At 42.7% G+C, this 27,125-nt stretch overlaps 1 protein-coding gene across 3 annotated transcripts in view; it reads left to right on the forward strand.

Annotated features, from left to right (window-relative positions):
• Positions 1 to 1,227: 1,227 nt before the first annotated feature.
• The window catches only part of SUCO (SUN domain containing ossification factor), a 40,357-nt gene continuing 14,459 nt past the window's right edge, over positions 1,228 to 27,125 (forward strand). The window contains exons 1-13 of one of the 3 annotated variants that reach the window (XM_041478990.1): positions 1,228 to 1,449; positions 12,476 to 12,584; positions 14,807 to 14,902; positions 16,165 to 16,310; positions 20,176 to 20,316; positions 20,491 to 20,641; positions 21,579 to 21,699; positions 21,932 to 22,056; positions 22,514 to 22,581; positions 23,198 to 23,305; positions 24,261 to 24,366; positions 26,285 to 26,305; positions 26,539 to 26,594. In XM_041478990.1, the coding sequence (XP_041334924.1) occupies positions 1,385 to 1,449; positions 12,476 to 12,584; positions 14,807 to 14,902; positions 16,165 to 16,310; positions 20,176 to 20,316; positions 20,491 to 20,641; positions 21,579 to 21,699; positions 21,932 to 22,056; positions 22,514 to 22,581; positions 23,198 to 23,305; positions 24,261 to 24,366; positions 26,285 to 26,305; positions 26,539 to 26,594 (1,313 nt within the window). In that variant the 5' untranslated portion in view covers positions 1,228 to 1,384. The remainder of the gene's footprint in view (positions 1,450 to 12,475; positions 12,585 to 14,806; positions 14,903 to 16,164; positions 16,311 to 20,175; positions 20,317 to 20,490; positions 20,642 to 21,578; positions 21,700 to 21,931; positions 22,057 to 22,513; positions 22,582 to 23,197; positions 23,306 to 24,260; positions 24,367 to 26,284; positions 26,306 to 26,538; positions 26,595 to 27,125) is intronic. The other 2 variants (XM_041478991.1, XM_041478992.1) reach the window with 2 other exon arrangements.

Here is a 27,125-nt window from a genome sequence, read left to right on the forward strand (position 1 = left end):
GCAAATGCCCCGAGGCACCGCCGGCCTGGCGGGGAGAGGCGCTCCCGGCCCGGTTCAGACAGCAGCGGCTGGGACTGCGCTGCTCCCGCCCCTCCGGGAATTCCAGAGGGGCACAGAGTGCCAGGTGTTAACGAAGGTACAAAGTTACAGGGAAAAATCAGGGAAAGAACTGTCTGACTCCAGTCACGCCATCCCACAGCTCCGTAAGGGCCGGGTCATGAGGCTGGAGCTGCTCTGGGGAAAACAGCAGCTGTGACCTGCTGCTGCCGGCATGGCCGTGATTCACCCCCTCCCTGCGGGCTGAGCTGCCCTTCCTCGGCCAGAGTCCTGACATGTGCACGTTTCCAGCGTGGCCTCCTCCTGACTCACCCGCCTGCACCTGCGGCGCTCCCGGGGCCGGGCCGGGCCGTGCTGCTCCCCCCGCTGCCCTCACCCCGATCCCGCCGGTGCTTTCGGCAGCAGCGAGCCGCAGGGAAGGTTTTCCTGCCTCAGGGTGCAGACCAGCGCTGCAGAGGGGCAGGTTTGGGCCGGGTTACCCACAGAACGCCTCGTGTTTTGGTAACAACCGGTGCGTTCTTCTGCCGGCCCAGTGCCGGGGGAGGCTCCTCGCTTCTGTCCCACATGCTGCCTGGCCTGGACTCCCTGAGCGTCTCCCAGGAGCGCTCCCTGCTCGGCCCCGCTCACACGATGGATGTAAATGTTCGCTGACACGTCTCGGGCGCGCCCACGAGCCCGGGGTGGAGCCGGGCCCCGCTGCCCCTCACGGGCCCCTCAGGGCGACGGAAAATGGCGGCCGGAGACCCGCGCTTCGGCCCTATCCAGCCCGGAACTACAACTCCCGCCAGCCCCCGCGCGGCTTTCCCTCTGCGGGCCTCAGCGCTCGGCAGCCTGCAGGGAAGCCTGATCAAAATAAAAAAGAAATAATTAGGAGATGTCACGTGAGCGCGCCGGTGCTTGAAATGCCCCTGGGAACGGAGGCAGCGGCGCGCCTCAGGCACCTCGCGGCCGGTGGTTTGGCGGCCAGCCACGGTTTATCACTGTGGCGATTTCCCTTTAACGGCTTGTTTGTCTCAGACACCTCACAGAGCGGGGTCCTTGGAGGGGCGGGGAGAAGCGAGCCCGCTGCCCAATCGGCGGGGCGGGGAGGCGGGGCCAGCCCGCGGGGCGCTCAGCCCATTGGCTGGCGGCGCGGAGCGGGTGACGCGCATCCTTCCAGCTCAGCGCGTGAGGCGGTGGAAGGGGCGGGGCGGGGGGCCCGGCCCGGCGGGCAGTAACGGCCGCGCGCGCGGGGAGGGGCCGCGCGCACCAACGGCCGATCCCCCTCAGCCGCCCGCAGGAGGATGCGCCGCCTCGGCCCGGCCGCGCCAGCCAGACGGGGGAGACGATGAGGGAGCCGCCCCGCCGGCCCCTGGCGCTGGGCTCCTGCCTCCTGCTCTGCGCCCTGCTCTGGTGAGTGCCGGCCTCTCAGCCCCGCCGCCGCCGCCGCGCCGGGGAGCGCTCCCTGGGCGGGCTGCGGAGAGCCGGGGGGGCGGGAGGTGGGGCAGTCACGGGGCCGGGAGGGTCGGAGGGGAGCTGTGGAGACGGTCCGGTGCAGCCCCCAGCCCGGGCACATGGGGCACCTGCGGCAGGCGGCACTGGAGCGCGCCCGGGTGCGGTTTGGGAAGTCCAGGGCCTCCCTGGGCAGCCCGGGAAGGTGAGGCGCTGCCCGGGTTGTGCTCCGTGAGGGGACAGCCCGGGAAGGTGACAGCTCGGGAGGGCGATTCCCGCTGCCAGGAGCGGCAGCAGTCACCCGGCGGTGTCAGGTGAGGGCTGACCCCGCACACCGAGGGTCAGAGTTACGTGTGTGTTGTTGTCTCTGTGCTTTTACCGGAGGCATCCTTGCGTTTTCAGTTTCAGGCGAGCTCTTGCACTCTCCTCTGGAAGATCACGGTGCCTTATTCTTGAAACCCTTTCTCTGAGTCTGTCAGGATTAGTGTTAAGTTAAACCAAATGAACCCTCTTATTTTTGCATCGATTATGCCTTTGACAGCTTTTTTTATAGTGATTACCTGAACTGTACTTTGTTCCAGCATCCCGTTTGCTTTCTTCTCAAACTTCCTTTAAGAGATGACATTTAACAGAATACAAATATTAGTAGAATGTATTTCTGTATGGTAAGTTCCAACCTTCTGAAACTTTGGCCCTCTTTGAACTTGGTGAGTCACTGTTTGAGAACTGATAGCCAGCTTGAACTGCAAACTGCAAATATTGCAAATGGAACAGCCACACTCTGGTGTATTACTACAGCACAGTTCCTGTAGATTGTTCAGATAGTCTGCTTAAAAAAAGAAATCATCCTGAAGCTCTGGCTTGTCTCACAGTGGGGTGAAGAGTGGGAGCCCAGGCACCTCTGTTTTACACAATCAGTTGCCAATCTGCTCCTGGTGCTTGTGTTACTGTGTTTGGACAGTCCTGAGGCAGCTTTGGTTCATGTCATCACATTTTGGGGTTTGGAAACAAAAGCACATCTAAAAAGGGCTTGAAAACTCAGTTGCTGTGTTTACACTTAGCAAAATTTAAAACAAAAAAACCTTCCTGGCCATGTGGGTTTGATCAGGTGAGCTGTGAGCCTCATGAGCTGTCTCCAGACAGCTTTGCTTTTACTCCTTGGACAGTGAAGTTCTGGCAGCAGGTTTTATTTGTATAGCTAAGATTCCTATTGGGAAAACAGTTCTTGGTTAGGGTGCCTTGAGGGCTGATCATCTGTTCCTGCCTCCAGGTAATTTGTTAGTGGAAGGGGTTTTTAGCTTAATGATCAGTAGCTGAGCAGGTTGTTTTCTTTGTTGATGTGTTCTTAGTCTCTTTCACCAGGACTTGATTTAGTGAAAAAAGTTCAGGTTTTTTTTTCAGGATAATTCCATATTAAAGAAGGAATGTCGTGTTCAGCTGTCTGGTTGGAGTAATGTATTTGTTCTGGAAGTCTCTGACAACTTCTGTGTTCTTCTTTGGTGTGGTTAGGAGGCTGGAGCTGCTCTTTTTGTTACCCTTCAAAAGGGATTGCTCTTTCAGGCAGTGTCTTAACTGATCTCAGAGCCTGCATTGGAGTGCCCCAATGCAAAACTCTTTTTCAGAGTTGAGAAAAGCAGCCTGCTCACTGGCTGCTTTTGGGCAGGAGCCAGTGGATTAATTTAAATGTTGAGGGATGCAACTCCAGTTTCCCAGTCTGCTGTGCAAACATGAATTCACATTAGAGAGCTTGAAATCCTGGCTGCAGGATGGCTTTGGGACCTGCATTAATTTCAGTAGCCATGTCAGAGTTGTAATGAGAAAAAGTCTTGAAGTCTCTTGGTTCGTGTGTTGTTGGTGGACTTTGCAAGCTGATAGTTGTGATTTATTTAACTTTTTAAAAGAAAATCAGTTTTGTTCACTTCAGCAGTTAAGAAACTTCAAATAGCAAATAGGAGGATGTGTGTTATAAATTTTGGCTTTTTAAATTTAATTGTTTTGAGATGTAATTTTCAAAGCACTTTGTGCTAGTAGGAGAGAAATTTTTCCTTGTAGGTGTAACTGGTGGTCAACAGATGATTGAATGGAACCCCCAAAAGTCAGGGAAAAACCCATGAGACAAAACAACTGCTCAAAGAACACTCGGGGCTGTTTGGACTTCTTGCCCTTTTTTTTTTTTTTTTTTAACCTGGCTTTGTTTTCTTTCTCAGTAGCTGTTGCTTCTTGCCTTGAAACTAAGCTTAAAATAGGGATTTTCAGAATCTCTCATGATGCATTTTCAAGCTCACCCAAGAAAGTTGGTTCAGTGGGGAAGTACTGATTAGGAAAGATCAGGTGGGGGAAAATAATTCATTTGGACTTGAACTGGAAGGTGTCATCCTGGGCATTAAAAATGTGGCAGTGTTTTAGGACAGTGTTCTGCAGAAAAAAGCAGAAGAATGAGTAGGGGTTTGTTAGCCTTTTCAGTAAAGGGAATGTGATGCTCTTTGGATCAGTTATCAGTACCTGAGGCTTTCTGAAGCTCAGCCAGCCACAGCTCTGACAGCCCTGAGCCAAGAGGATTGTTCCGAGTTTCAAAAGAGCAGGATGGCTTTGGGGAAATACTTCTGCTGGAGGTATGGCTCAGGAATGTAGTGCTCCAAAAATAATGGGCATCTGTGCAGTTTGGGGCCTCCACTGTGCGTGACAAATGTCTGCTGTTGTCCTGAATTCAGAGACCTCCTTAGTGCTCCAGTTAATCCCTTTGTGTGCATGATCATAAGATAAAAAATACATTTAAAACTTGCAGTGCTGTGTAATTTGCCACTGTCCAGAGCTGAGTGAGTGGAGTAGGTTTAGAAGCTTGTAGGATGCCAGGACTATCTGAAGTGAGACCAGCTGTGATGGCTGTTTGAAGAGTGACCTGTATAAATTATTCTGACATCAGCTTTTGCCTGCCATAAGCTGCACTTCCAAAGTGTTAATTGGGAGTTTAATAAAGAAATCCAAGTAATGTGTCTTTCTATCCCAGAAAGTTCACTGCCATATCCTGACCTACTTAGCTTTTATTAACTCTGCTGCTAGGGTTTACAGCTGTGAGTAAAAGGAGGATGGGGGTCAGTGCGTGTACAATTCAGGATCCTTCACTTGTTACTCTGTGAGTATTCTGCATCAGGAAATGCCTTGTGTCAAAGTGATTTAGCTGCAAGATGTGCTGGTTTTGGTGGCAAACCCCTGGCCTAGGAGCTCCTGACTGAAATCCAGCACGAGAGCGTACCCTGAGAACTGTAAAGGTCAGGTTGGGTCAGTGGCACAGCCAGGAATGAAGCCGGGCTTACCAAGTACAGTGGAAAGGAATACTGGTTTTTATTCACACCTATTCATGTGTGGATTCCTGTGGATTTTAATGAGAGAAGATCTTTCTAGTTTGGGTTTGCATTTTCAGTCCTGTCTGGTTTGGAAGGTGTGCATGTTGAAAGCTGTAACACAGGAGGAGCTCTGAAAACGCCAGTGCTGGCACCGTGCTAACACCACCGGGTTCACTGTGTGCTGCTGCTGCACAGGTGAGAGCTGTGCAAATCACACCAGGGATCTCACAGTGGAGCTTTTGCTGATGGAACGTTTGTTTGCCTCATTATTGACGTGTGGCTCACACCTAGAGCTCACCTCTGTTAATTGCACAAAGGTGTGAGTGGTAGAGCTGGAGAGTGAGAGGTTTGTGTTCCCGTGTGCCCCTTACCACTGAATCCCCTTTTTTTTTCCATGAGTGCCCTCATGATCTGGGTAGGACTACAAGAATAACTGGCCTGTAGTGGGGCTCAGAATTTTATCTGCTGATTCTCCTCTGGAGTGCTTAAATCTCTTCAGAAGGCTGATACTAAAATAAACACCGTGCATGTGCATTTTATAGCAGGAAGAAATGAAATTATTTGAGCACTGATACAATCAGAACTGTTGTTCCAAGCATCTGTTTTCAGAATGGAAAGTAATGTTCCTAGGTATGGAGTATCCTGTTTGGAAGGGTCTTTGCTCTGTGGTTAAGGTTGGGACAAAAGCTGCACTGGAACTCTTGGACTCCTGCAAATGAAAATTGCATCTGCCCAGCTTCAGCCTGCTCACATCGAAGGTGCTGTGTGCAAGCAGGGGCCCTGGTGTCTGATGCAAAACAAGTGCTTGCCTCAATCAATTATTGAATATTTTACCTCCTAAAATGATTTGAAAATCAGTGAGCTGCTTTCATGCAGTATCTTCTGAAAGATTTGTCCTAGAAACTTCAAGTTAGTTTGTTTGTTATGCAAATGGTGTACTGAAGTGGCCTCTACCCCATCACGAGGTGTCTGTGTTGGTGTAGGAGACCTTGCCTGTTGCAGTGAAATGTGCCTCCCTTGAGGATTTAATTTGAAACATTTCTGAAATGTCTTTCTCTAGCCTGCTATTAGTTGTTTTTCACTTTGATGTTCTTACTGTGAGTCTTGTACAGTCGTTTTTTTCTTGTCTTTAGTTTTCATTACTGATCCAGCTTTTGGGAAGTTCTGTGCCTCTTTCAAAGGGAGGACATGTAGTGTCTTTTAAAGTTCACTCTGGAGGTGCTGCAGCCTGGAGAGGATGTGCATGAAAAATTTTAGCCAAGAACAGGTTAACCTAGAACTGTAACTCTAAAAACTTTCTTAATTCTTGCTGGAAATACTGTGCTGGTATAACAGACAGACTGGTCCCACAGCTTGGGTGAGTGAAAATGTTGATGTGAATGACAAACTGCATTGGAATATTAGTACAAGGTTCCAGCAGTTCAAAAATGGGCTCAGGTGCACACAGGAATGGCAATGACTTGGCTTGGCTGGGTTTTGAAATGGCAATCAAGATAACGCTGAAGTCCTTTACAGATAAGAAGCCAATTAAAAATACATCATACGTGTCTGGGAGTCAGGTGATAGCAGCTTTACAGTGATCTAGGCTGAAATTCACATTGCCACACTTGCAGTGACATCCCCCTCCTTGGCCCTCTGCTGAGCTGCGTTGTGCTCGGGGTGGGTTTTTAGCATGAGCTGGGGCAGAGCAGCTGCCACTTGACACTGCTGTTGCTGTGCCTGTGTGGGCAACCTCATGAATTTAAGCAATGAGGGAAGTCTTGAGAAGTGTGTCAGTCAGACATTTCTACAGACTCCAAAAGCCTTAAAGTTTACTCACAGTGCATGGCTGTACTGTTTTCCTGTAGTCTTTGTGGTTCCTGTCAGGTTTTTTGGTGTGGTTTGGTTTTTCTTGTTGTTTGTTTGTTTGTTTTTTTGGTGGGGTTTTTTTTTTGTGTTCTTTTTTTTTCTGAAGTGGGTGCTCTTCCCCAAACTCTTGCATCAGAGAAAATAATTAGAGTTTGAGAATGCAGGGAGCTTCTGATACGCTGCAATCCTCCTTCAGTATTGCAGAAGTCTGTTTCCAAGAACACCAGGAACTGCCTGTTCCTTTGGGTGCTTCCAGAGGGGGTTGTGACTTCTGCCCTGCTTTTAGTGCCTGAAGTAGGGCACCTGGATACTCCTCTCAAGGAAGAAGAGGTCTGTGTTTGTTTCGGTGTTACATTGGAACCTGCATTTAATGAAGGCTGTTGTGGTCAGAGAGTCCTGTGAAGGTGCTGTTATCTCAGCAGCCTTTTCCAGGAGAGAATGGGAATAACCCTGGGAGCACTGCAAACAAGGAATGAAGTTGGTTTCTGTTGTTTAACCTGGGACAACAGTGGACAGTCAAGAACAAATATTGTGTTCCCTTGTGTCTTCTTGGGTTGGATATCTGAGCATTCCTTGGCTCAGAGCGTTCTTCCCCCCCTCAGGACTTACTGGAATGTCTCCACAATCTCCAGATCAGAGCAGAGGGTGCAGATTCCTGTGTGGCTGAAGGGGGGATGCAGTAAATCAGTTCAATCTGATAAAGTGTCTGGTGCTCCTGAAACCTCCTCTTGCAAGCTTTGCATGCTGATGGTATTTAAAATGCTGAAAGCCCTATTTTAAACCAGAGGTTGGAATCTCATTGTATGCAGCTATGAAATTCAGTATGGTCAGAAGTATCTTTGTGTTTGGCTCCTCTGAATAAGTGAAATAACTGTTTGGAGAGCACATTCTTTGCAAAGTGTGGGTAAGCTATTAAAAACTTAATTGCAAAATACCACAGATTGGTAAAGGATTTGCAAAAAAAGCTCCAATTTCAGCTGTTTAGGGCTTGAGTTTTTTGGAGCATGAGAGTCAAGTTAGTAGTAGGAAATGAGGTGATAGCAGTGATGCTTAGTCTAGACCTGTAGTTTTAATTTTCAGCTTTTTCCTCCCTTAAAGGTCCATCATAACTTTCAAAATTGTCTTAGTTACACATGCTGCTCTTCTGTGGTAATGGCTTCTAAATGAATGGTGTTTTTTTCTTTGTTTTGTTGGGGTTTTCTTACTTGTATTGAAGAAGATTAATGATTCTTCTTTGTATTTATCAAGACGTATTTCCACTGTATGTGCAGAAGTGAGTGTTGTGTCTGGGGAGGTTGTGCTGCAGCAGTTCAGTGTCTTGCAAGTGGCTTTTCCCCTGTCATTGATTGAAATAATGTTCTGGTCTTCATTTTCCGTGACATTTACTTTATTCTGCAGGCTCTCAAATACCAGTCCCCCTGGCTGAACTGTTGGGAGAGAAAGATTGATTCCATGAAGTTGCTGGGGAGAGAGGAGGGTTCCCTGCCTTTGCTGTTTTTCCTGCGTTGCCAGTGGCTGCGAGGCAGGTTGCTGCTGACTGCAGGGTTTGGTTGTGGATCTGCTGAGCTCCTCATTCCTGCAGAGCCTTTTTTCTCTTTGTCAGTTAGCTGTGAAAGCAGTCACAGACCTGTAGGACTTGTTCATGGCAAAAGGCGTTTTGCTGCCTTCCTTGCCCCTTCACAGCTTTTATCGTTTCAGGCTCGTTAATCTGAAGTCAATTATTCTGTAATGAAGAAGGTGATCTTCAGCAAACAGGTGCCTCTTCTCCACTCACAGGCCTGCTCTGCTGGCTCCAACCCCTCCTCTTGCACAGGCCTATCTGAAGTGATCCCTGAATGTTTTGAGTAGGGAATTGTCACCTGGCAGGGACAGTGGCATCTTGTTTCCCCTCTTAGCTGTTGTGCCCTGGCACATCTGCAGTGTTGGTAACACAGCCCTCTGGGGTCTGTCAGTGGTTACCCTGGAGGGAGGGCTTGGAATTGGTGCCCTGGTGGTAAATTCCTTTTTTTTTCCCTTTGCTTCAAATTCTTCTGTCTTGCAGGTGCCAAATGTAAACTGTTCTGAACTGCTTCGCTCTCCAGTGTTCAGAAGTAGGTCTTGTTTTGGGAGAATTTATGAAATTAATCATTTTGAGGACAGATGTGTTTGAACTGAAGCTGTGTGTCAGTGTTGTATGAAGTCTTGGGAAAGGAAAGCCTAAGCTGTTTCTCTCTGATCGAATTGTGGAAAAACTCCTCTTACCTTCATATTTTGGGTTTTTTTTAGCTATAAGTTGTATGATTAATTTTTCTTACCAGTTGTTTGTTTTCTGCTTGATTTTTATGCCTGTCAGAACAGTTATCCATAGCTTCACTATCTCCGATAGTTTTCTGCAGCCTTCGTCACAGTTACTTGAAGAGTTTCAGCCAGATCAGGAGTGGATGGTCTTTCACATGAAACCTACACTGCAATTTCAAAACCACCTGCACTTCTCAATTTCAGTGTGTTCCTTTTCAAAAGCAGAACGTTCATCAGCAGAGCATGGCCAATTTGTGTAGCAGTGAGTGTAGTGAACCATCCAGATAGGGCTGGGCAACGTTTCTGCTTCAGTGGGCAACCACAGTATGAGCCTGCCCTGAGAAGAGTAAAGATTCCCCCACCCACCCCTGCTGCTCTGTCTGAGCTTGTAGCCTTTGCTTTTGGGTTTGTGCACATTAAACTGGAAAGTTCGTGATGTTATTAGAGAAAATAGCTTTTAAAGTGCATTAATGATAGGACAAAGTGTCATGCTTAAGTTCCTTTGTTCTTGATGAGATTTAATAGCAGGTGGTGTTTTGAGTCATGCTTACAAAAATGGAGCTATTGAAAACTTCAGTGTCCATGTAAGTCAGCAGCTGTGGGTTATGTGTTTGGAACAATCTCTTCATTTGAAGATCTGCCTCATACCTGAGGCAGTGTCTGTGGGGACTGATCTCATTTGGGCATTAGGTCTGCTCGGTTCTGAGTCAGCATTCAAATCCCACTCCTGGGTCACAAGGCAGGCAAAGATAGATTAGTATGTGCAGAAACTGCTGTACTTCCACTGGGTGTACACTGCAAGTCAGTTAAACTCAAGGGGAATTTTGCTCTCTGTAAATTAACACTTGGTTTCTTTGTTGGTTTTTCTTTTTTAATGGTTAACAGAGGTGCTGTGCCATTTGGAATTTATCTTTATGGTGAGCTCTATCCTTTCAGCTAAAGAAGCCTGTTGAATTAATATGAAAAATATTAGAAGTCAGAAGAAAAAAACTACTGCTAGTGGTGTTGATAAGGTTATTAGCTTGATTTCTCCCAGACTGGCTGGTCCCTCATGGGTTTGTGTTCTGTGTGCTCTGTCAGAGTTTGCTGGCAGTAGTTGAGTGATGCATCCTGTCTCACAGGACGTGCTCTGCTGCAGGAGGGATCAGGTTTTCCTGTGGGTGTATGCACACACACACACAAAATGAGTGCTCAGGCCCCTCCCTAGCTTGGAGGGCTTTTGGGAGACTTGAGGCATCTTGTTGGAGTTGGGGAGTAGACCAAGAAGAATTTTGGAAAATAAGTAAGACAGACATTGGACACATACTGTGTCAGAGTAGCTTAAAACTCAGCTGCCAATCTGCATTCTTCTAAAAGCTGTATTTGTGACCTGATAAAGCCTGACTTCTTGCATGAAATCTCTCAATAGATTAAGGCAAGAAATACATGCTTTCTGTGCTTTTTGTGCTAAAGCAGTTATTCATGCATTGTGAGGGTAGACGTTTGTGTTTTAAAATGCCAATTCACAAGCATTGAAATCTTTCCTTTTCTGCCCCCAAGGAGTTACTGCTGTTCTGTGCAGCTCACCCGAGGTGCCCCCCAGAGTGGAAGTGAAATGGGAAACAAATGCCTGTGTAATGAAGGAGTGGGATGATGCTCTATAATATTTGATGTTTCTGGTGTATTTTTATGAAAATGAAATATAAGGACCAGGGAGTCCTTACATTTCTAAAGAGAGGTACTGGAGTTAAGAACATGAGAATTTCACCATGAAATGATTGAAACCCCTTTTCAGAAATATAAATGACTCAAAGTGTTTGCATAACTAATTTTTCCAAGAGGTAATGAGGCCATAGAAATCTGGTAACATTTCATTCATGCTCTGAAATGAGCCTCCTGTGCATAGAGGACAGAGGTTTGATGAAAAACTCAATACAAACAGGTAACTACATGATGGGATGGGAATTTAAGATGTGTGAGAAGCTTATGCCTAATTCTCATCTGAGATGTGAGACTTTGTCCCTGCTACAATGTGTGGTTATTACTATTTTCATACCTTACGTTCAGTTCTTTGTTTTCCACTAACTGCAGCTGCTTCTGCCTGACTTGAAGGCTTTCATTTAGTATAGAGGAAAGATGTTACCTCAAAGAGAAGAGAAAGAGCACTGAGGTGCTTTGGGGCTGAGACAGAGGTGGAGCACCTTACTTGCTCATCTCCATAATACTATGTCAGATCCCACAAGTTCCTTGTGCACTGTGAAGTTTCAGTGTCTCTGTGAAGAGAGACACTGAAAATATATATATATTTATAGATGTTTCTATATATATATGCTTGAAACTTAAAATTTTAGTACTTGTCTGTGATCTGTTGTTTCATGGATTCCTTCTTAGTGGAGGAGTCCACTGCATAGACTTCCCAGTAAAGTTGATCTTCAAGTTTGAAGAAAGCTGATAATTGAAATTCCAAGCAGTAGTGATCCCAGTTGTGTAAGTGAATAATGGCCTCGTAATACTCTTACCGTTCTGATTAATGTTAGGGCTGTTTTAAGGCTGTTTAATTTCTCAAAACGAAGGTTTGAACCTTGTCAGAAGGTTGCTGCATGCAGATTTTTCTGCGCTATAGCCCCGTCTCTCCTCTGAGGAGAAGGTGGCTCTGGTTTTCAGGGTGCAGGGTGATGTTTGTGTTTGTTCACAGGAGGTCATTCCAATCACCTGATTGTTATGTAAACAGCATTTCCTGAATGGAAAATGTTTGTATTTAAAGTTGAAGCTTTGTTGAAGACTCCATAGAAGCCCAGTTTGCTTCATGTTCTGCTGGCCTTGGTTGAAATCAGCATGAAAACCTTTGGGCCTCCAAGCCTGATAGTTCACTGTGCAGATGCTCCCTATGTGAAGGGACCATGTCTGATAAGAAAGAAAAGATGCCTTCTAGTACAAGTGTTTGTAGAGGGGATTGGCTGCTCTTCTGCAGAAATAAATCCATTTCTGCTGACAACTAAAGCTGTTGGAAAAAAAGTACAAAACAAATCTCATGGGAGGTTTTGCCTGGGGCTTTTCTTTAGTGTACTTATTTTCTCTAATTTTCTTAAATGTGCTTGGTGATGTTGACTGTATGAAACCTTCTCAGGTAGGCTCTGTGATTAAGGAGATTTTGCTTTTTGGTCTGTGACTGAAGTTTTTGCTTAGTAATAATGATTGCTAAAAGTATCTCATTGCTTTATGACAAAGGATGTTGATTCAAGTTGTTCCTAACTTGCTGTAACTTAGCTAATTTGTGTCAGCTTTCACTTTTTGATGTGGTAACACTCCAGGATCTGGTTTGGTGATAATTTTTTCTTTTGGAGGTAGTACATTTGTGGTGTTTTCTGTTGCTAACTTCTTCTAGTAAATCCTGAAATGGATTTTATGAATGAGTATCCATGAACTGTACATGTATTTATTAGGTGCCTTATGGGAACAGCTGAAGAAGATTGAGGAAGACAATGCTGAGGGAATTCTAAAATTTCATATTAAATAAAGCTTTTTGACTTTTTTTCTAGGCTTCCTGTTTGGAATGTCTTTTGTAAAGACACTGTCTCGTCGGCGGTGCAGTATGCTTCAGGTGATGCTTGTGCCCTGGCCAGTGAGGATGACAATGTCCAGGAAAAGGTATGCTGGATACATCATGCTAATTACTCACTCTGACTAAATATTAAATTGTAAAATAAAATTCTTCATAAGAGTCTTGGCCAGCATGTTTGATCTACTCAGTTGTTCTTTGAGCTGTGATATCTTCCCAAATTTTTATTCTCCTTTACTTGCAGTCATGCAACAATTCAGGTGGATACTTTGGGGCAAGAGAAGGAACGAATAGTAAAGCTACTGATGGTTTTTTGTTTTTTTTTTGATGTTAGAAGTGGGCATCAGGGGAAGTGTGGGACTCTGTAGAGCCACAATAGGAGGTGATGGGCTGGGTAAGTCTAGGCCACGTTATGCCACTTCCATCTGTGTTATATTAAGAACTGTGTACAGGTGATTGTTATCCTAAAGAGGAGATTTAAGATTAATTTGTTCAAGTCAGTATTTATCACTTTGCATTCCTTCTGTTCAATAAAAATTAAGAAGGCTAAAATGTCTTTCTGAAAGGTATAATAAATTAGCTGTGGTCCCTTTCATTTTTGCTTTACTCAGCACTTTGGGTTAATTGAGTGTAATTGTCCCACCCTGATTAACTCATGGCAAGTTTCTGCATCTTGCATTGCATAGTGAGTTCCCAAGCTGGTTAGTCAGAAAATCATGGTAATTTCATTCATTTATTTATTTACTCGGGTGCAGAATCAGTCCTATTCTAAACATGGGTAGTATTGAGATGTTGGTTTTCCTATTTCCTCCAGCAATCTGTAGTAGTGTTAATCACAGTCCTCGTTCCAAAAAAGCTTTTATATGCCACAATAAACTTAGAAAATGTCTGTGAAGCATTCTAGCTGGCTCAAGTGGAGAGCTGCCTGACCATAAAAAATCCCTTTAAATATTGTAGGTTTCTCGAGCATTGCACCAACTAGGGTAGCTCTATTTTTTTGCCAGCTTGTGCAGCCAAATAGCATTCCTGTTCTTCTGGCTGCCTAAGAAGTTCTGCTTGAATTTAATGTCTGATGCAATAATACTGGAAAGATTAAGTAAACTTTGAGACTGGGAAGCCACTGGTAAATGATTTCCTACTCTGCAACATTCTTCCTTTCATTCTGTTAATGTGGATGCATAGGTAAGCAGATTTCTGAACTTAAACCCAAAGATGTGAAAACTAATGTTAGACTCTGGTTTTCACTCATTAAAGAAAATCTCTTGGGTGGATGACAAATTTAAGCAAGTGTCTGTTTCTCCTAATTAGACTGCTGGAGCTGTCCTGCTCCAGAGGAGCAGTTCTGCAGCCCTTGATGAGCTTGCCTTAAATCAGCCATTGATGCTATTTCATCTTAGGGACTGGGATGTGAGTTAATAGTATTTGGGGGGAGATGTTGCTCAGTTGTCTCTAAGGTTTGTCAGCTCAGATTTGTAGCTCCTGCACTTCAGTGGATGTCTTAATTCTCTCGAATTAATATCATGTAGTGTTGTATAGGACAGCAGCCCATTTTGGGTCTGAACACTGACACCTGCAGTATTCAGCCACAGGATTTTAGATAGCCCGTAGAAAACAAAATTGGTATAAATTTCTACCACATTTCTTGCTGTATTTTAAAGTATTGCTCAAAACCAGCTTGCATATTTTGTAGTCATGACTTAAAGTTTGAAGGGCAAGTGTAAATTTGTGCTAGTTTTAGTCTGGTGCATTTAAAAGTTTTTTCCCCTCAAGTGCTGATACTTTTTATTTTGTGAATTCACTGCACTTGATGGTGAATTTTTGGCTGTAGAAGAAAAGGTTGCTTTACAAGGTTCTGGCAGATTTGTGTAATTACTGTAGTTCTGCTGATAAGACTGCTACAACTGAAATGTGCCACGTGTTATTTTCTAATGGTTGTCTGATGCAAATCAGCTTAGAATTTTCTTTTTCTCCTCTTTTGGGCAGCAGGGAGATAGGGAAGGGTTTGTCAACATGGGAAGTTGTAGTAGAATGAGGAACTCGTTAGCAAACAAAGGGAATTACTTAAGACAGTGGTGCTAATGGTCTTTTCTGGGAAGATTTAACTGAATCATTTTAACTTGCTGTAGTCTTTGTGCAGATGAGATTTGAAACACGGGTGGGCAGTGGTTCTGAAGATTAATGTCGATTAGTTTCTTGATGCTCTGCTGGTGAAAGAAGTGCTGTTGCTCAGTGTGTCCCAGAGGTAGCTGCTCTGGCTGAGCAAGGAGCCTGTGGCTGCAGACTGACTGATGTTTTCCCTTCAATCTCCCAGGGGGAAGAGGCTGCTCCCAGCCTGGAGCCTGAGGACTCCAGCACACAGAGTTACTCTGTGGAAGAGCTGCTCAATGACTTGACAAAATCTGACCAGGCAAGGCTTTTGTTTCATTCACTGTCTCCATACAGTCTTCAAATGCCTCTTGGATTTCAGTCTTTCATTTTGGTTATCTAAAGTTCATAGTAACCATCTCTCACGTTTCACCTGTACACTGGGTTGCTGTCAGACTCATGTTTCCAGTAAAAGAGAAAATGTGTGGGCTAACAGACCTTGCATTTCCCATGTGCATAAATAATGAGTAATTTAGTATTTGGAGGTACTGAATAAAAACTTTCCAAGATAAATTAAAATTGGATGTTATAGGTATGGATGTCTATTTATAAATAAAACATAAAAAGTCTTTTCTCTGAGGTCTTTTATGTAGATCAGGCTTGGTGATTATAGCAGTCCATTTTAGCTTTGATCCTTCATGGCTTCTATCACTTTCATTTCCTTTGTTAAAATGGGAAAAGGGTTGTATTTCAGCTCTGTGCCATTGATACTGTAAAGTCAGTGCTTGGTGTTAAATGTTACAAACCAACTGTTAAAGATTATTTGATTACATATTTTTGTTTTGTAGACTACAAGACATCATACATAGGACATACTTCAGAATATTTATTTCATGGTTTGGGTGTTCAAATCTGTTAAAACTTTCTAACCCCTTCATGTTTAGTGAGATGACTTAGAGTAATGTAACTATTGACAAGAGATTTTTGTACAATAATATTTCCTTTTGCTGCAGGAGTTAATCTGACCTGTTTCAGTGGTTATATGCTCTTTCAGATTTACAAAGCCTTATTGTGAGTGTGCTTATGACAACTGAAGACCTAGAACAAATAAGACTCAAGACTACTAAACACTCAAAAGTGAAAAGTGATTTATCTCTTTGTTCACTTACAGCATGGAATATGCTTTAAATAATTTTGGGCCTCCATTGGAGTGATGAAATTAAAAGCCTTCTCTAAAATTTATTTTAGGATGAAAACAGTGAATTTGATTGTAATGGAACACGCAAATAGAACTGTTTCTTTTGGTTGCTGCTTTTCTCATGGCAGTCTCTATAGGAGTGCATCATTGAGGAAGGTGTTGCACAGGCCTGCTCCAGCTGATATTTTTACATGATTATTGCAGGCTACAGAAGAGTATTGCAGCTATCCCAGAGTAGCACAGAATGCCACCTAGGTTAGGAAGAAATAAAATGAATTTTTGACAGAAATGCAAACTGTTAGAACTATATAGTAGGATGTTATTGTGTGAATGCTTTTCTTACTCAAGTGTTGAAAAATGTATGTTCACCTGGAATGTTTTTACAGACAATAGAAATAAGTGAAACAAGCCAGCCTGAAGTTGTGAGTCCACCTTCAGTAGATGTAAATGAAGCTTCCTCCAGCATAGTCCCAAGCACTGAAAACACTTCCAGTTCACCTACCTCAGAGATACCTGCAGTCTCACAGCCTGAGTAAGCTCTTGCAAATTTGTTCTTTTGGTCTTTGAGAAAATATCACTTACTCTGCTCTTGTTAAGATGTGTAGTAGGGATAAGATGGGCTTGCTCCCCACAGCTGTTTTGCTGGTTTATGGTGTCAGTGCCACCATTTCCTCAGTGTGTGGATGAAGTTGTGCATTTGCATGAGGTGGAATACTATTGCCATGATGAATTTCTAAGCCTCTGCTTTGAAAAAAGCCAACATGCTTAGATAATCTGTACTACAAAAGCCCTCAGGGCTTTACCATTAGGATTTCTGCCCTTCACAAATGTGCTTTCACATCTGTGTCAACAAGCATCGAGGCTGCTTCAGCAATGGCCTCTGCCTTCAGTTAAGGAGCAACTCTGCAGAATTTTATCTTGGGACTTAAAAACAGAGAGTCTCAAGTTCTGGTAATAGGAGACTTTTGACAGAATAGCAAATTCTCATATAAATGCAGTCAAGTTTATTTCTAGTGCTTGTTAGTGTATTGCAGAGCTGCCTCTGCTGCAGGCAGCTTTCTGCAGTCCGTGGACTTCGGTTTGTTTCCCTTTGCTCGTGGGATGATGTGCTGTCAAATGGGAACTGTATGGAAATTAGTGTGTGCACTTTCCAAGGATTTCCACGAAGTCCACTTGGGCTTTTTGATGTGTGCTAAGGGAAGTCATCTTGTTCTGATTGCTGATAAAGATGAAGTATTTTGTTGGATAAAAATTGAACACATTGAAAATGAAGTAGACTTGTCTTTGGTGTTTTGGGTTTTTTAAGATTTCAGTTTTTCTGCTTTACCAAATTTCGTTTCTTTACCATAGAAAAGATACGGAAATTTTGTTTGCTCCTAGTTTGCCAGGGCTAACACTTAAGCACATTTTGGTATTTCATCAGTGTCTTTAATTGGAAGCCTTCCAAAATTTGCAGTTTTTATAAGGCAAAACTGGAATGTAGCTTCAGCCTGTTCTTTTTATAGCTTTTTTTGACTGCTCCACTGATTTATTTGTGTAATGTGTTGTAAGCTCTGCTGTTGTCAGGTCCTAGAAGGAGACAGGATGTTATTTTCTTTGAAACATTCAGCTTGGTGTCTGGTAATTGTTGGAAATTGTCTGGCTGCCACAGCTGGGGAATACTGGAGTGCTGAACTCCAAAGACTTGAGCTGTGATATGAATGAGAATGGAAACTTGGTTTGGAGCACCTGATGGATGAGTTCATGCTGGGCAGTGATGTTGTGACACCAGTACCATTTGCAGGAAGAAAGGGCAGACCTGATGTTTCAGAGAAGCTAAGAAAATAGTGTTTATCCATGATTTCAAACTGCACTTCAGCTCTCAGGAGTCATAGGTGGTCTCTTACTGAACAGATCAATGTCCAAACCAGCTGTGGTCCAGCTCTGTACTTAAACAAGGTCTTTAAAAAGACACAGTTCCATTTGTTGTCTTCAGACATTTTTTACCTTTTTGCTGGTTTAGATGCTGATTCCTGACAGTGTAACAAAGTCCAGCTCTCTCAGGTGTTACTGGTCTAATATTTCAGCAGAACTTCTTAGTCAAAATATTTTGAAAGGAATTTTATCCCAACAAGTTTTACTTGTAGTCAGTATTTTTTAGAACAGCACTGAGTGTAACTTTTCTACCTCAGTCTAACCTGAGGAAACATTACTGAAAAATAATCTGAGCTCTTTCTGTCTGGAAGTAAGGAACATGTTGTGCAAAGTGAGCTTGATAATTCATTTTAAAAATTGAGGCAAGTCAAGGTACTCAAAGGAGAGGGAGCACTACAGCTTTTAGACTCACCTTCTGCCAAAATTAGTTACTTGAGGCCAGTCAGGTACACCCTGAGAGCAAGGAATTTTTAAGTTCATTCTTGTCCCATATTTTATTCTGTTGATAATTATTCATTAATACCTACCCACTGAAATGGAGAATATGTGCAGCTTTTCAGTTTTGTGGAGTGGTCAGCCTTATTTAGTCAGTAAAGAGTTGCAGGCAGAGCCAAACACTGTGCATCTCAGATGGAGGCATTTTGGGGCACACAGGGTAAAAACTCTCTGTTTGTAGCTAATAAATTCTTGTATTCATGATGTTTGTGAGATTTTGCTACATAAAAAGCCTTGGAATACCTAGAGTTTTTTGTTTTATACCACAGGAAATTTATCATATGAAAGGTACTAAAATTGTCTCCCTGAGTTGGTTGCAGCTGCTTCTGTTGATAATTGTAGTAGTCAGGGAAGCAAAAAGATCCCCTTTGAAGTTGCTGACCTGCTGTTTGTGTTTTGGCAGCTCTGTCATGATACTGGATTAACCTAGTTTGCTGCTTCCATTAAAGAAAGCTTATGTGGACATTTAGAAGGCAGAGTAAAGCCTTTCCTTAGACCTGGCTCTAGGCTGGATCAGCATGGAAGTCATCCCTGTGCTAGAGAGGAGAGGACAGTCAGAAGCTGTCACCTGAAAGTTACTCTTTGTCCATCTTCTCCTTACCTGTTCCATCATCCCTGAAGAGCAGAGGGGATTCTTTCTGTTGGGTTTGTGCCTCAGCATTTGTCTGAGGTGTGCTCAGCCTTTCTGGGAGACAGGAGGTGAAGCAGTGGGCAGATGAGCTGCTTTGGGCTGTTGGTACAGCTTGGATAATGGTCTGCTGGGCTACCTGGTTTTTATTACACCTAGATTTTGCTACATAGCAAAAAGCCTTGGAATACCTAGAGTTTTTTGTTTTATACCACAGGAAATTTATCATATGAAAGGTACTAAAATTGTCTCCCTGAGTTGGTTGCAGCTGCTTCTGTTGATAATTGTAGTAGTCAGGGAAGCAAAAAGATCCCCTTTGAAGTTGCTGACCTGCTGTTTGTGTTTTGGCAGCTCTGTCATGATACTGGATTAACCTAGTTTGCTGCTTCCATTAAAGAAAGCTTATGTGGACATTTAGAAGGCAGAGTAAAGCCTTTCCTTAGACCTGGCTCTAGGCTGGATCAGCATGGAAGTCATCCCTGTGCTAGAGAGGAGAGGACAGTCAGAAGCTGTCACCTGAAAGTTACTCTTTGTCCATCTTCTCCTTACCTGTTCCATCATCCCTGAAGAGCAGAGGGGATTCTTTCTGTTGGGTTTGTGCCTCAGCATTTGTCTGAGGTGTGCTCAGCCTTTCTGGGAGACAGGAGGTGAAGCAGTGGGCAGATGAGCTGCTTTGGGCTGTTGGTACAGCTTGGATAATGGTCTGCTGGGCTACCTGGTTTTTATTACACCAGCAAAAAAAGCAAAAAAAAGCCAAAACAAAAACAAAACCAAAAAACCCAAACCAAAAAAAAAAAACAAAAATCCCAAACAACCAAAATAAACCCAACCAAACAAATAAAAAAAAAAAAAAAACATTAGTGGAAAGGAAGTCTGGCTGGCTCTGCTTTTCTCCCCCCTGTTCTCATCTAGGTTTAGCCAAGTTCTGGTCTCACTGCTGCCTCTTGACTTTGGAACATGAGGAGCTTTTAGTGAGGGAACTCAGTCTCGTGTTTGCTTCCTTTGTTGAAAGGGAAAAGAAAATTGCTGGTAGCCAGGTAATATGAAGATGTTGTTAGCTTGTAGTGATGCTGGAAAGAATTATGCATTGCAGTGTTTGGTAAGATGTTAGATGTGAGTTCTGGGAGATGAGAAGCCTGTTTCGAGTTCCTTTCTGGGACAAACAGCTGGAAAAGGAAATTCTGTTCTTTGATGGGTATGGCTGAGAATGCACTTCGACAAGTACAGCATGCTTCATTCTTCTTCATTATTTCTGTGAGACTGTTGCTTTATTAAAACTTTCACTTATCTTTGTGGTTGATTGTCAGGGTTCCTTGTATTATCAGAAGGCTAAAAAAGCATGTTGTTTGTTTCCCCTCAGTGCAATAGAGAATTCCCGTGCTGATATCCCTGTAGTCAGCTCTAGTGAAGCTGAGCAGTCAGAACCTGACTGTGATATTGGTGGGACACTTGAGGCTGACCCTCAGAGTGAGCCTTCCTCTTTTGTCAGTCCACCAGAGAGGTGAGTATCCAAGCAGGCTGTGTGTGACTCTGAATACTTCAAAGGGAGTTGTTCTCTTCCGTGCTGGCTTTGCAACAAACATTTGCATGTGCTTGCTTATCTGTGTACTTGTGTGTGTGTAATAGTGCATGTGGCTGACCTTCTTACAGGTTCTGATACTCTTTAAACTTCCAGCCTTGCAGGCCAACATATAGAGAACATATCATCTTCACATGGCAAGGGAAAGAAGACAAAATCTGAGTTCGAGTCCAAAGTTTCAGCAGCTGAAAAGGGGGCAGATGAGCAAAAATCTGCTCTTAATGCTTCAGAGAACCTAAAAAGGGAGGTAAGTTGGTATCTCCTCAGGTCACAAAGGAGTAATGCCCTGTCTTTATTACTGCTGGTAAAATATGTGGTGTTTTATTCTGTCCCAGAAGTATCACTTAACCCTTGTTACAGTGGGATGTGTAGCTGGCCAGGCCTTCTGTGTTAACTGTATGACTTTTTTCGTGCTCTGGTTGTGAGGTACTTCCTAAAGCTTGTGTTTTTAAATAAGACTCTTTTAAAAATCAGAATGGCTAAGGCCATGGCAATATAATTTTTGCTGGTTTAGGATCATGTTTAAACTGTCACTTGGCAACTACTTCTAAAATATTGTCTACAAAATAGCCTCTACACTTGAAATGTCTACCCAAAAATGTTCACTCATCTGGTGGTGTGCTGAGTATGTTTGTACAAAGGAGAAGTGAAGACTTGAAATGGAATAATGTACAGTTTAGTTGACAGGGTTTTTGCTTTGTCAGGCAAGTCCAAAATATTGTTTCTGAGATACTTAAAAATGGTTCCTTTAGTGTTTAATCATTCTTCTGTTTTTAACATGTTCAGAAATTCCTGAGAACCTCTGGAATTCTGTCATGACAAGCCCTGATGTTTAAAGATTTTTGCTACAGGGAAATATTTCTTCGTTAGGAAGAGGAAAAGCAAAAATTGGGAAGAAAATGCAGGTGTTGGAGAAGAAGGCTTACATTTTATTTAGAATGTATTAGCTTAGCCACAAAAATTGCCAGTATTTCAGTGAAATAATCTGTAATTCTGAGAGAAAATCATCACATGTTTTTTCTGGCTTATAATCTTGCTTACATTGGCTCTGAGTTGTTAACATGGGTGCAAATGATGTGTCTGCCCTTGACTTGATCAGAGCATGCTTTGTTTTTTCAAGTTCATCTTTGTTTTCATTGTTGGTCCTGAAAAATATTCACAATCAGTGGTTCTTTCTTTTGCAGAAAGACTTTAAGAAGACAGGAGAAATTGACCCTACATCAGTAATAACTCCAAAGGACCCTGGAGACATTCCAACATTTGATGAATGGAAGAAGAAAGTCATGGAAGTGGAGAAAGAAAAGAGTAAGTTCAGGATTCATTAGTTTGGTCTAAATACAGAGCACTGTCATCTCGCAGTAGAGCTGAATAGCAGGACTGTCTCCATTTGGAATGCAGCCTGGAACTTCATTTTTCTGCTAGAACTATGTAATTAATAGCCTTCATTATATAAAAGCAGTGAGCAGAAGTTCCCTGACAGTGCAAATATTGCTTGTTTGTGTGGTTTGTTATAGTAGCAATATTTTCTTGTTCCTAGGTCAGTCAATGCACCCTTCTGCTGTTGGTGGGCAGCATTCCACTAAAAAGGTCCAGAAAAACAGGAATAACTATGCCTCTGTAGAGTGTGGTGCCAAAATTTTGGCAGCAAATCCAGAGGCAAAGGTAAGCATTTATTAATTATTTGTGTTCAGTTTTTAGTGTACTGTTATGCAACAAAGTGCACTTAAAACTGAGCACTGGTTTGCGAAGTTGTTATTCTGTGTTTGGTTTGTTGGGATTTTGATTAATAAAAAATAGGATGTAAACAGTGATCAGTGCTTTTTTTAAAGAGGACTGCTATAGAACTTGATGTCTTTTGAAGTGAATTCAGAAAATGGGAGCAGAGTCTACTTCCTACAGAAACTGGACAGAGTTATATTAAAGAGCTCACCACAGTAAATAATCCATGATTGCCCCAAAGTATGGCATACTGTTCCTGGATAATTGTAATGCTCAGAGTGTTGTTGATACTACTCTACAAACCTAATTTCGAACTGAGTGCTGGAAAGAGGGGAAAAATCCTTGATGCTGTTGGTATCTACCATGCAATTTAACATACAGATTTTTTTTCTTTCTACAGAGCACTTCAGCTATTTTGATGGAAAACATGGACCTTTATATGCTCAATCCTTGCAGTACCAAAATCTGGTAGGTTCCTGAGGTTCACATTTGTGGCAGGAGTGATTATAGTTTTGCATTGCTGTGGGACTGTCTTGACCTTGATGTGTTGTTCCTTGGAATGGGTGTGTGAGGAACTCTGACACAATTAGCACAAGATGATTTATTATGTCTTCCATAGAAATCTAGCTCTGGTATTGAGAAGTAATATGAAGGTGATATTTTTATTTATTTTAATATGTGGAAGTTTTGCATAATTATCTTATGGCAGATAAATCACTTGAGCATTCAAATAAAGATTCTTGGTTTCTTTCCCTGACTGTCAAATAATTGTAGGACAGGTGAATAGAATTCACCATGCATTAATTGGTGCTTCAGGTGTGATTTAAATTGTTTGCTGTCCTTAGTTTTTAGTTCTGTGACTTGATCCCTTTGAGTACAAGATGGATGAAGCTCTTGTAACTGCAGGTGCCACCTGGAGTTATTAAAGTAGATGTTCAGAAAAACACCACCAGTGATTCTTATGGTACAGCATTTTTGTAGTGTCCTTCTTACTCCCAGTGGAGGATGTGATAATGAGGAGAAGGGCTGAAGATTGTAACTGCAAAAGTCTTTTCTTAAAAAAAATTTACTTTTTGTCTTTAAGGTTTGTTGTTGAGCTCTGTGAGCCAGTGCAAGTAAAGCAGTTTGACATTGCAAACCATGAATTATTCTCTTCCACTCCTAAAGACTTTCTGGTGTCAATTAGTGACAGGTATGTTACCTAAACTCATCCTTCTGAATGAAAAAAATGGAATAATTATTAGATGTAAGGCTTCATGAAGCATGGTCTGTGTATGCTTGTTATTATGCAAAGTGCAATGTAATGTGAAGTCACGTGGTTTTTCTTCGTGTATATTGTCAGTTGCTAGCAGTATTTTTTCCTTTGCCACCTTAAAAATTAAAAGGAAAAATTTGTTGAGGAGCAGAATTTATACAGTAGCTGGATAGTGGGTGGCAGGTTATAAAATTCCTTAACAAAATGCTACTGAGGTTGTGGGCTCTTCCCTCCCTTGTCATTCAGACCATTTTCGCATGATTTGAGCTGTCTTCAATGCTGAACTATGTCCAAAACCCCACAGATTATTCAAAAAGGAAAAGTAGTACACCATTGAGAAATGGGAAGGGGGTGAGAGTGCTGCAGGTTGGCCAGATGGCTGCTTAGAGGGTGGCTTTAGGATGATTTGGGCAGTGCTGTGCCCCCACTGCTTTCTGGAGTGAGCAAGTAAGTCTGGTCTGAGTGAGCAGGCATTCAAAGGGCATCAGGCAACTCCTTTTCTTCTTGGATGCCTAAAGCAGGTAGGGTTAGGCTTTGAACACTTGTTCTGTTGTGCAGTTCTAGCTCTGCTCAGTTTTCTGCTGCCTGCTCACAGTAATGTAACCTGCCAGGTGTTGTGTTCTTCACTGTTCATCTGGGGGGCCTCACTCTAGACTGGCTGAATTTCAGTGATTGGATAGGTCTGGGTTTTTGTGCTTCAAGGGCCTCCACATTGCTGTCATTGTGTGAGGGTCCTGCTGAGGTTTTGGGTTGGGAACATCGCTGCTGCCTTGCAGCTGGAAAGAACAAAATGTATTTCAGCTCTGGAAAGGCATTAGGAGAAACTTATATAAATACCTGTAAACAGTGAGTTCCTGCATTTCATTACTTGACTCCATTGTTTCCTTTCTAGGTATCCAACTAACAAATGGATTAAATTGGGCACTTTCCATGCCAGAGATGAGAGGAATGTCCAGAGCTTTCCTCTGGATGAGCAGATGTATGCAAAATATGTTAAGGTAACTCAATACTGCAGAAGCACCCATGCTCCTCAGAGAAGGAAGGGTTTGCTGGGTTTCCTCTGTATAACAGCATCCCAAGAAATGTGTTATCAAAACCTGCCTTACTATTAATTGCCCTTAGTTAATTGGTGGACCCAGCTGGGGTTGTCTGGGTGCTAAATCCTTGCCACAGTTGTGACCTTATTACCTTGTTCACTTTGGTAATTGAGAGGATCTTGGGAAGCCCCTTGGGTCCAAGTACATACTTAGCTGAATTAAGAAAAATCTAGACAAAGTTCTGTTCTATTTGACTTACCCAACTGTCCCCTGAAAGTAAGAGCATAAGAATCTTGACCTATTTTGTTTCTTGGCTATACCTGCTTTACACATATATACATATATCTGTATCTACCTATTTAGATTTATTTGTGTATATGCACACTGCCCACTCAGTCCCTGGAGCACAGAGCAGAATATGCCTATTTCTTGATTTTTGTACCATGTTGGGCTGTACAATTTGGTGAATCTGAAAGTGTATGGGGTTGCATCTTGGCTCTCATTAAGAGACTCCCAAATGCAGTTTTCCAGTTATTCAACCATAACTCTAACTCAGGCAAATTATTTATGCTCACTGCTACTGGAGCATCGCCATGATACCTCCACCTTCAAAATAGTTTGCATTAAGCTATCTTTACTCAGGAGACTCAAAGGGAATAGAACTCCATAAATAATTAATGTGATACTTGAACTTGGATAAAAGCTTCTGTGAAAATATTGGGTTGTAGTGAAGGCTTAAATTCTAATAAAATGCAGACCTTTTAGGTCCTCTTCAGTGGTGTGTTACCTTCCAATTATGGTATGGCCAAAAAAATACTCATTTGCGCTCCTTAATTATGCTTTGTGCTTTTATGAAAAAGTAGCTATGAATGATAATTGTCTAACTTCTCTACCTAGAAATTCTGCATGAGTCACAGAACAGAGATTTCATTTATTTTTAATTCTGTTTTCTGGCTGAATTAATTAATGCCTTAAGGTAGCTGCCATTGTCACTGAAGCTGCAGAATTCCTCTAGATGTGGCAGCACTTAATCCCTTGGTGGATACAGTGCTCTGCCTTGAATAATACAGCATGGTAAAATTGCCAAAGGTTTGTTCTCATGTTTTCACTTCATGGTACAAAAAGTAAGCAAGTTCTAAGTATGTCTGGTCTACAGAATGACTCCAAAGTATTTTCAAAAGTTAAATTTTTTGAAGTGCCTTACTGAACTTGTATCAAAAACAATGGGATTTTTGTGGGATTATTTGTCTTGGTCTCACTTGCAGATTATTCCAGTCCTTCAGTGATAGTGTCTACATAGTGGTTTAATAAATGCTTGCAAATGAATTCGGATTCAATAAAACCAGTGTGTAGTCAAGGTTGCACTAGAAATACACAAATGTCTGAAGCTCCCAAGTCTGTCATCAGCTGCTCTATTTGTTGCAGTTGTGCTTCTGTAAATGGAAGTATTTTATAGTGAGTTGAAGCAGCAGCAGTACACATAGAGTGCATGCTCCGTGGGTCTGTTTTTCCTTTTGAGTCACTTTCTGTAGACTGTGTTCTTTAAGGGGGAAAAATACACTTAGTACATTTAACACACTTCAGTATTCTATCTGCAGTCATGCTGCCCTGAAAAATTGAATAACTTCAATTGCTTAATAAAATACTTGTTGCATGTTACCTTCAATCTGCAACGTACAAGAGCTAAATGAAATCTTGCTACTGAAGGCAGATGAAGTTGTGTTACAACTTAATCCTTCCCAGCTTGTCCTCCTAGGCATTTGTAGTACTGAATTAAACCCAGCAGGACTCTGTAGTTGCCTGTGGCATGTGTTCAGCCTTTGTACTGACATCTACTTTTTTTTTTTTGTTTTTTCTCCTTTCCTCTCTCTCGCTTCAGATGTTCATCAAGTACATAAAGGTTAGCAACTCTTCTTGTGGAGTGATGGATGCATGGGGCTGGGGGTGTTCTCTGCTGCGGCTCAGCTCTTTAATGCATGGCAAGAATAAATCTGGGCTTTTCTGCTGTGGGCAATCTGCAACTCCCTGGAGTGAACAAAACTTGCAATTTCAAGATTGAGTGTTTATGTTTAAGTGAACTTTTTGGATCTGTGGGTCTTTGGAGTTTTATTTTAAGTACCTTTTATTCTTTAGGTGGAGTTGATATCACACTTTGGATCAGAACATTTTTGTCCTTTAAGTCTTATAAGGTAATACTTTGTGTTTTGCTTAGTCTTTCTACCTCTTTGCAGTGAGGATTAGTCTGCTTTTAGAATAGTTGAGCAACAATTCCAATTTTCAATTGCAGTTACTTGTATTGTGGATTGAAGTAGTTCCCTGACCTGCCTGCTGTGTAGTGTCTTTCATGACTGTTTAAAGAAGCTTTGAATCTCTTTATTTGCTTCTCCAGTATGTCAGGAATAGTTTATATTTGCAGGGGAAGGGGAGGAGGAAACAGGAGCCTTGAGCAGCTTTAGAGCAGGACATGAATATTTCAAGGCTGACCAAGCCCTGATAACAGGGAACAAGTGGTGAACTAAAAAGAGCAGGTGTGGTGAGTGCTTTTTGGAAGCTGCTGGGTTGTTTGGCTCCACAGGTGAATGCAGTCAGTAATGTTTGCAATAGCTGAGTAGAAACACCTGTGAAGTTTTAATTCAGAGAACCATCAGCCTCTGTACTGCTCCTAAAAACCCAGGTTTTGTACCTGGGAGGTCTCTAGTATTAGAAGTCAAACCATATTT

This window comes from Pyrgilauda ruficollis, unplaced genomic scaffold (genome assembly GCF_017590135.1).
Source record: "Pyrgilauda ruficollis isolate IOZ18807 unplaced genomic scaffold, ASM1759013v1 scaffold47, whole genome shotgun sequence".
NCBI classification, from domain to species: domain Eukaryota; kingdom Metazoa; phylum Chordata; class Aves; order Passeriformes; family Passeridae; genus Pyrgilauda; species Pyrgilauda ruficollis.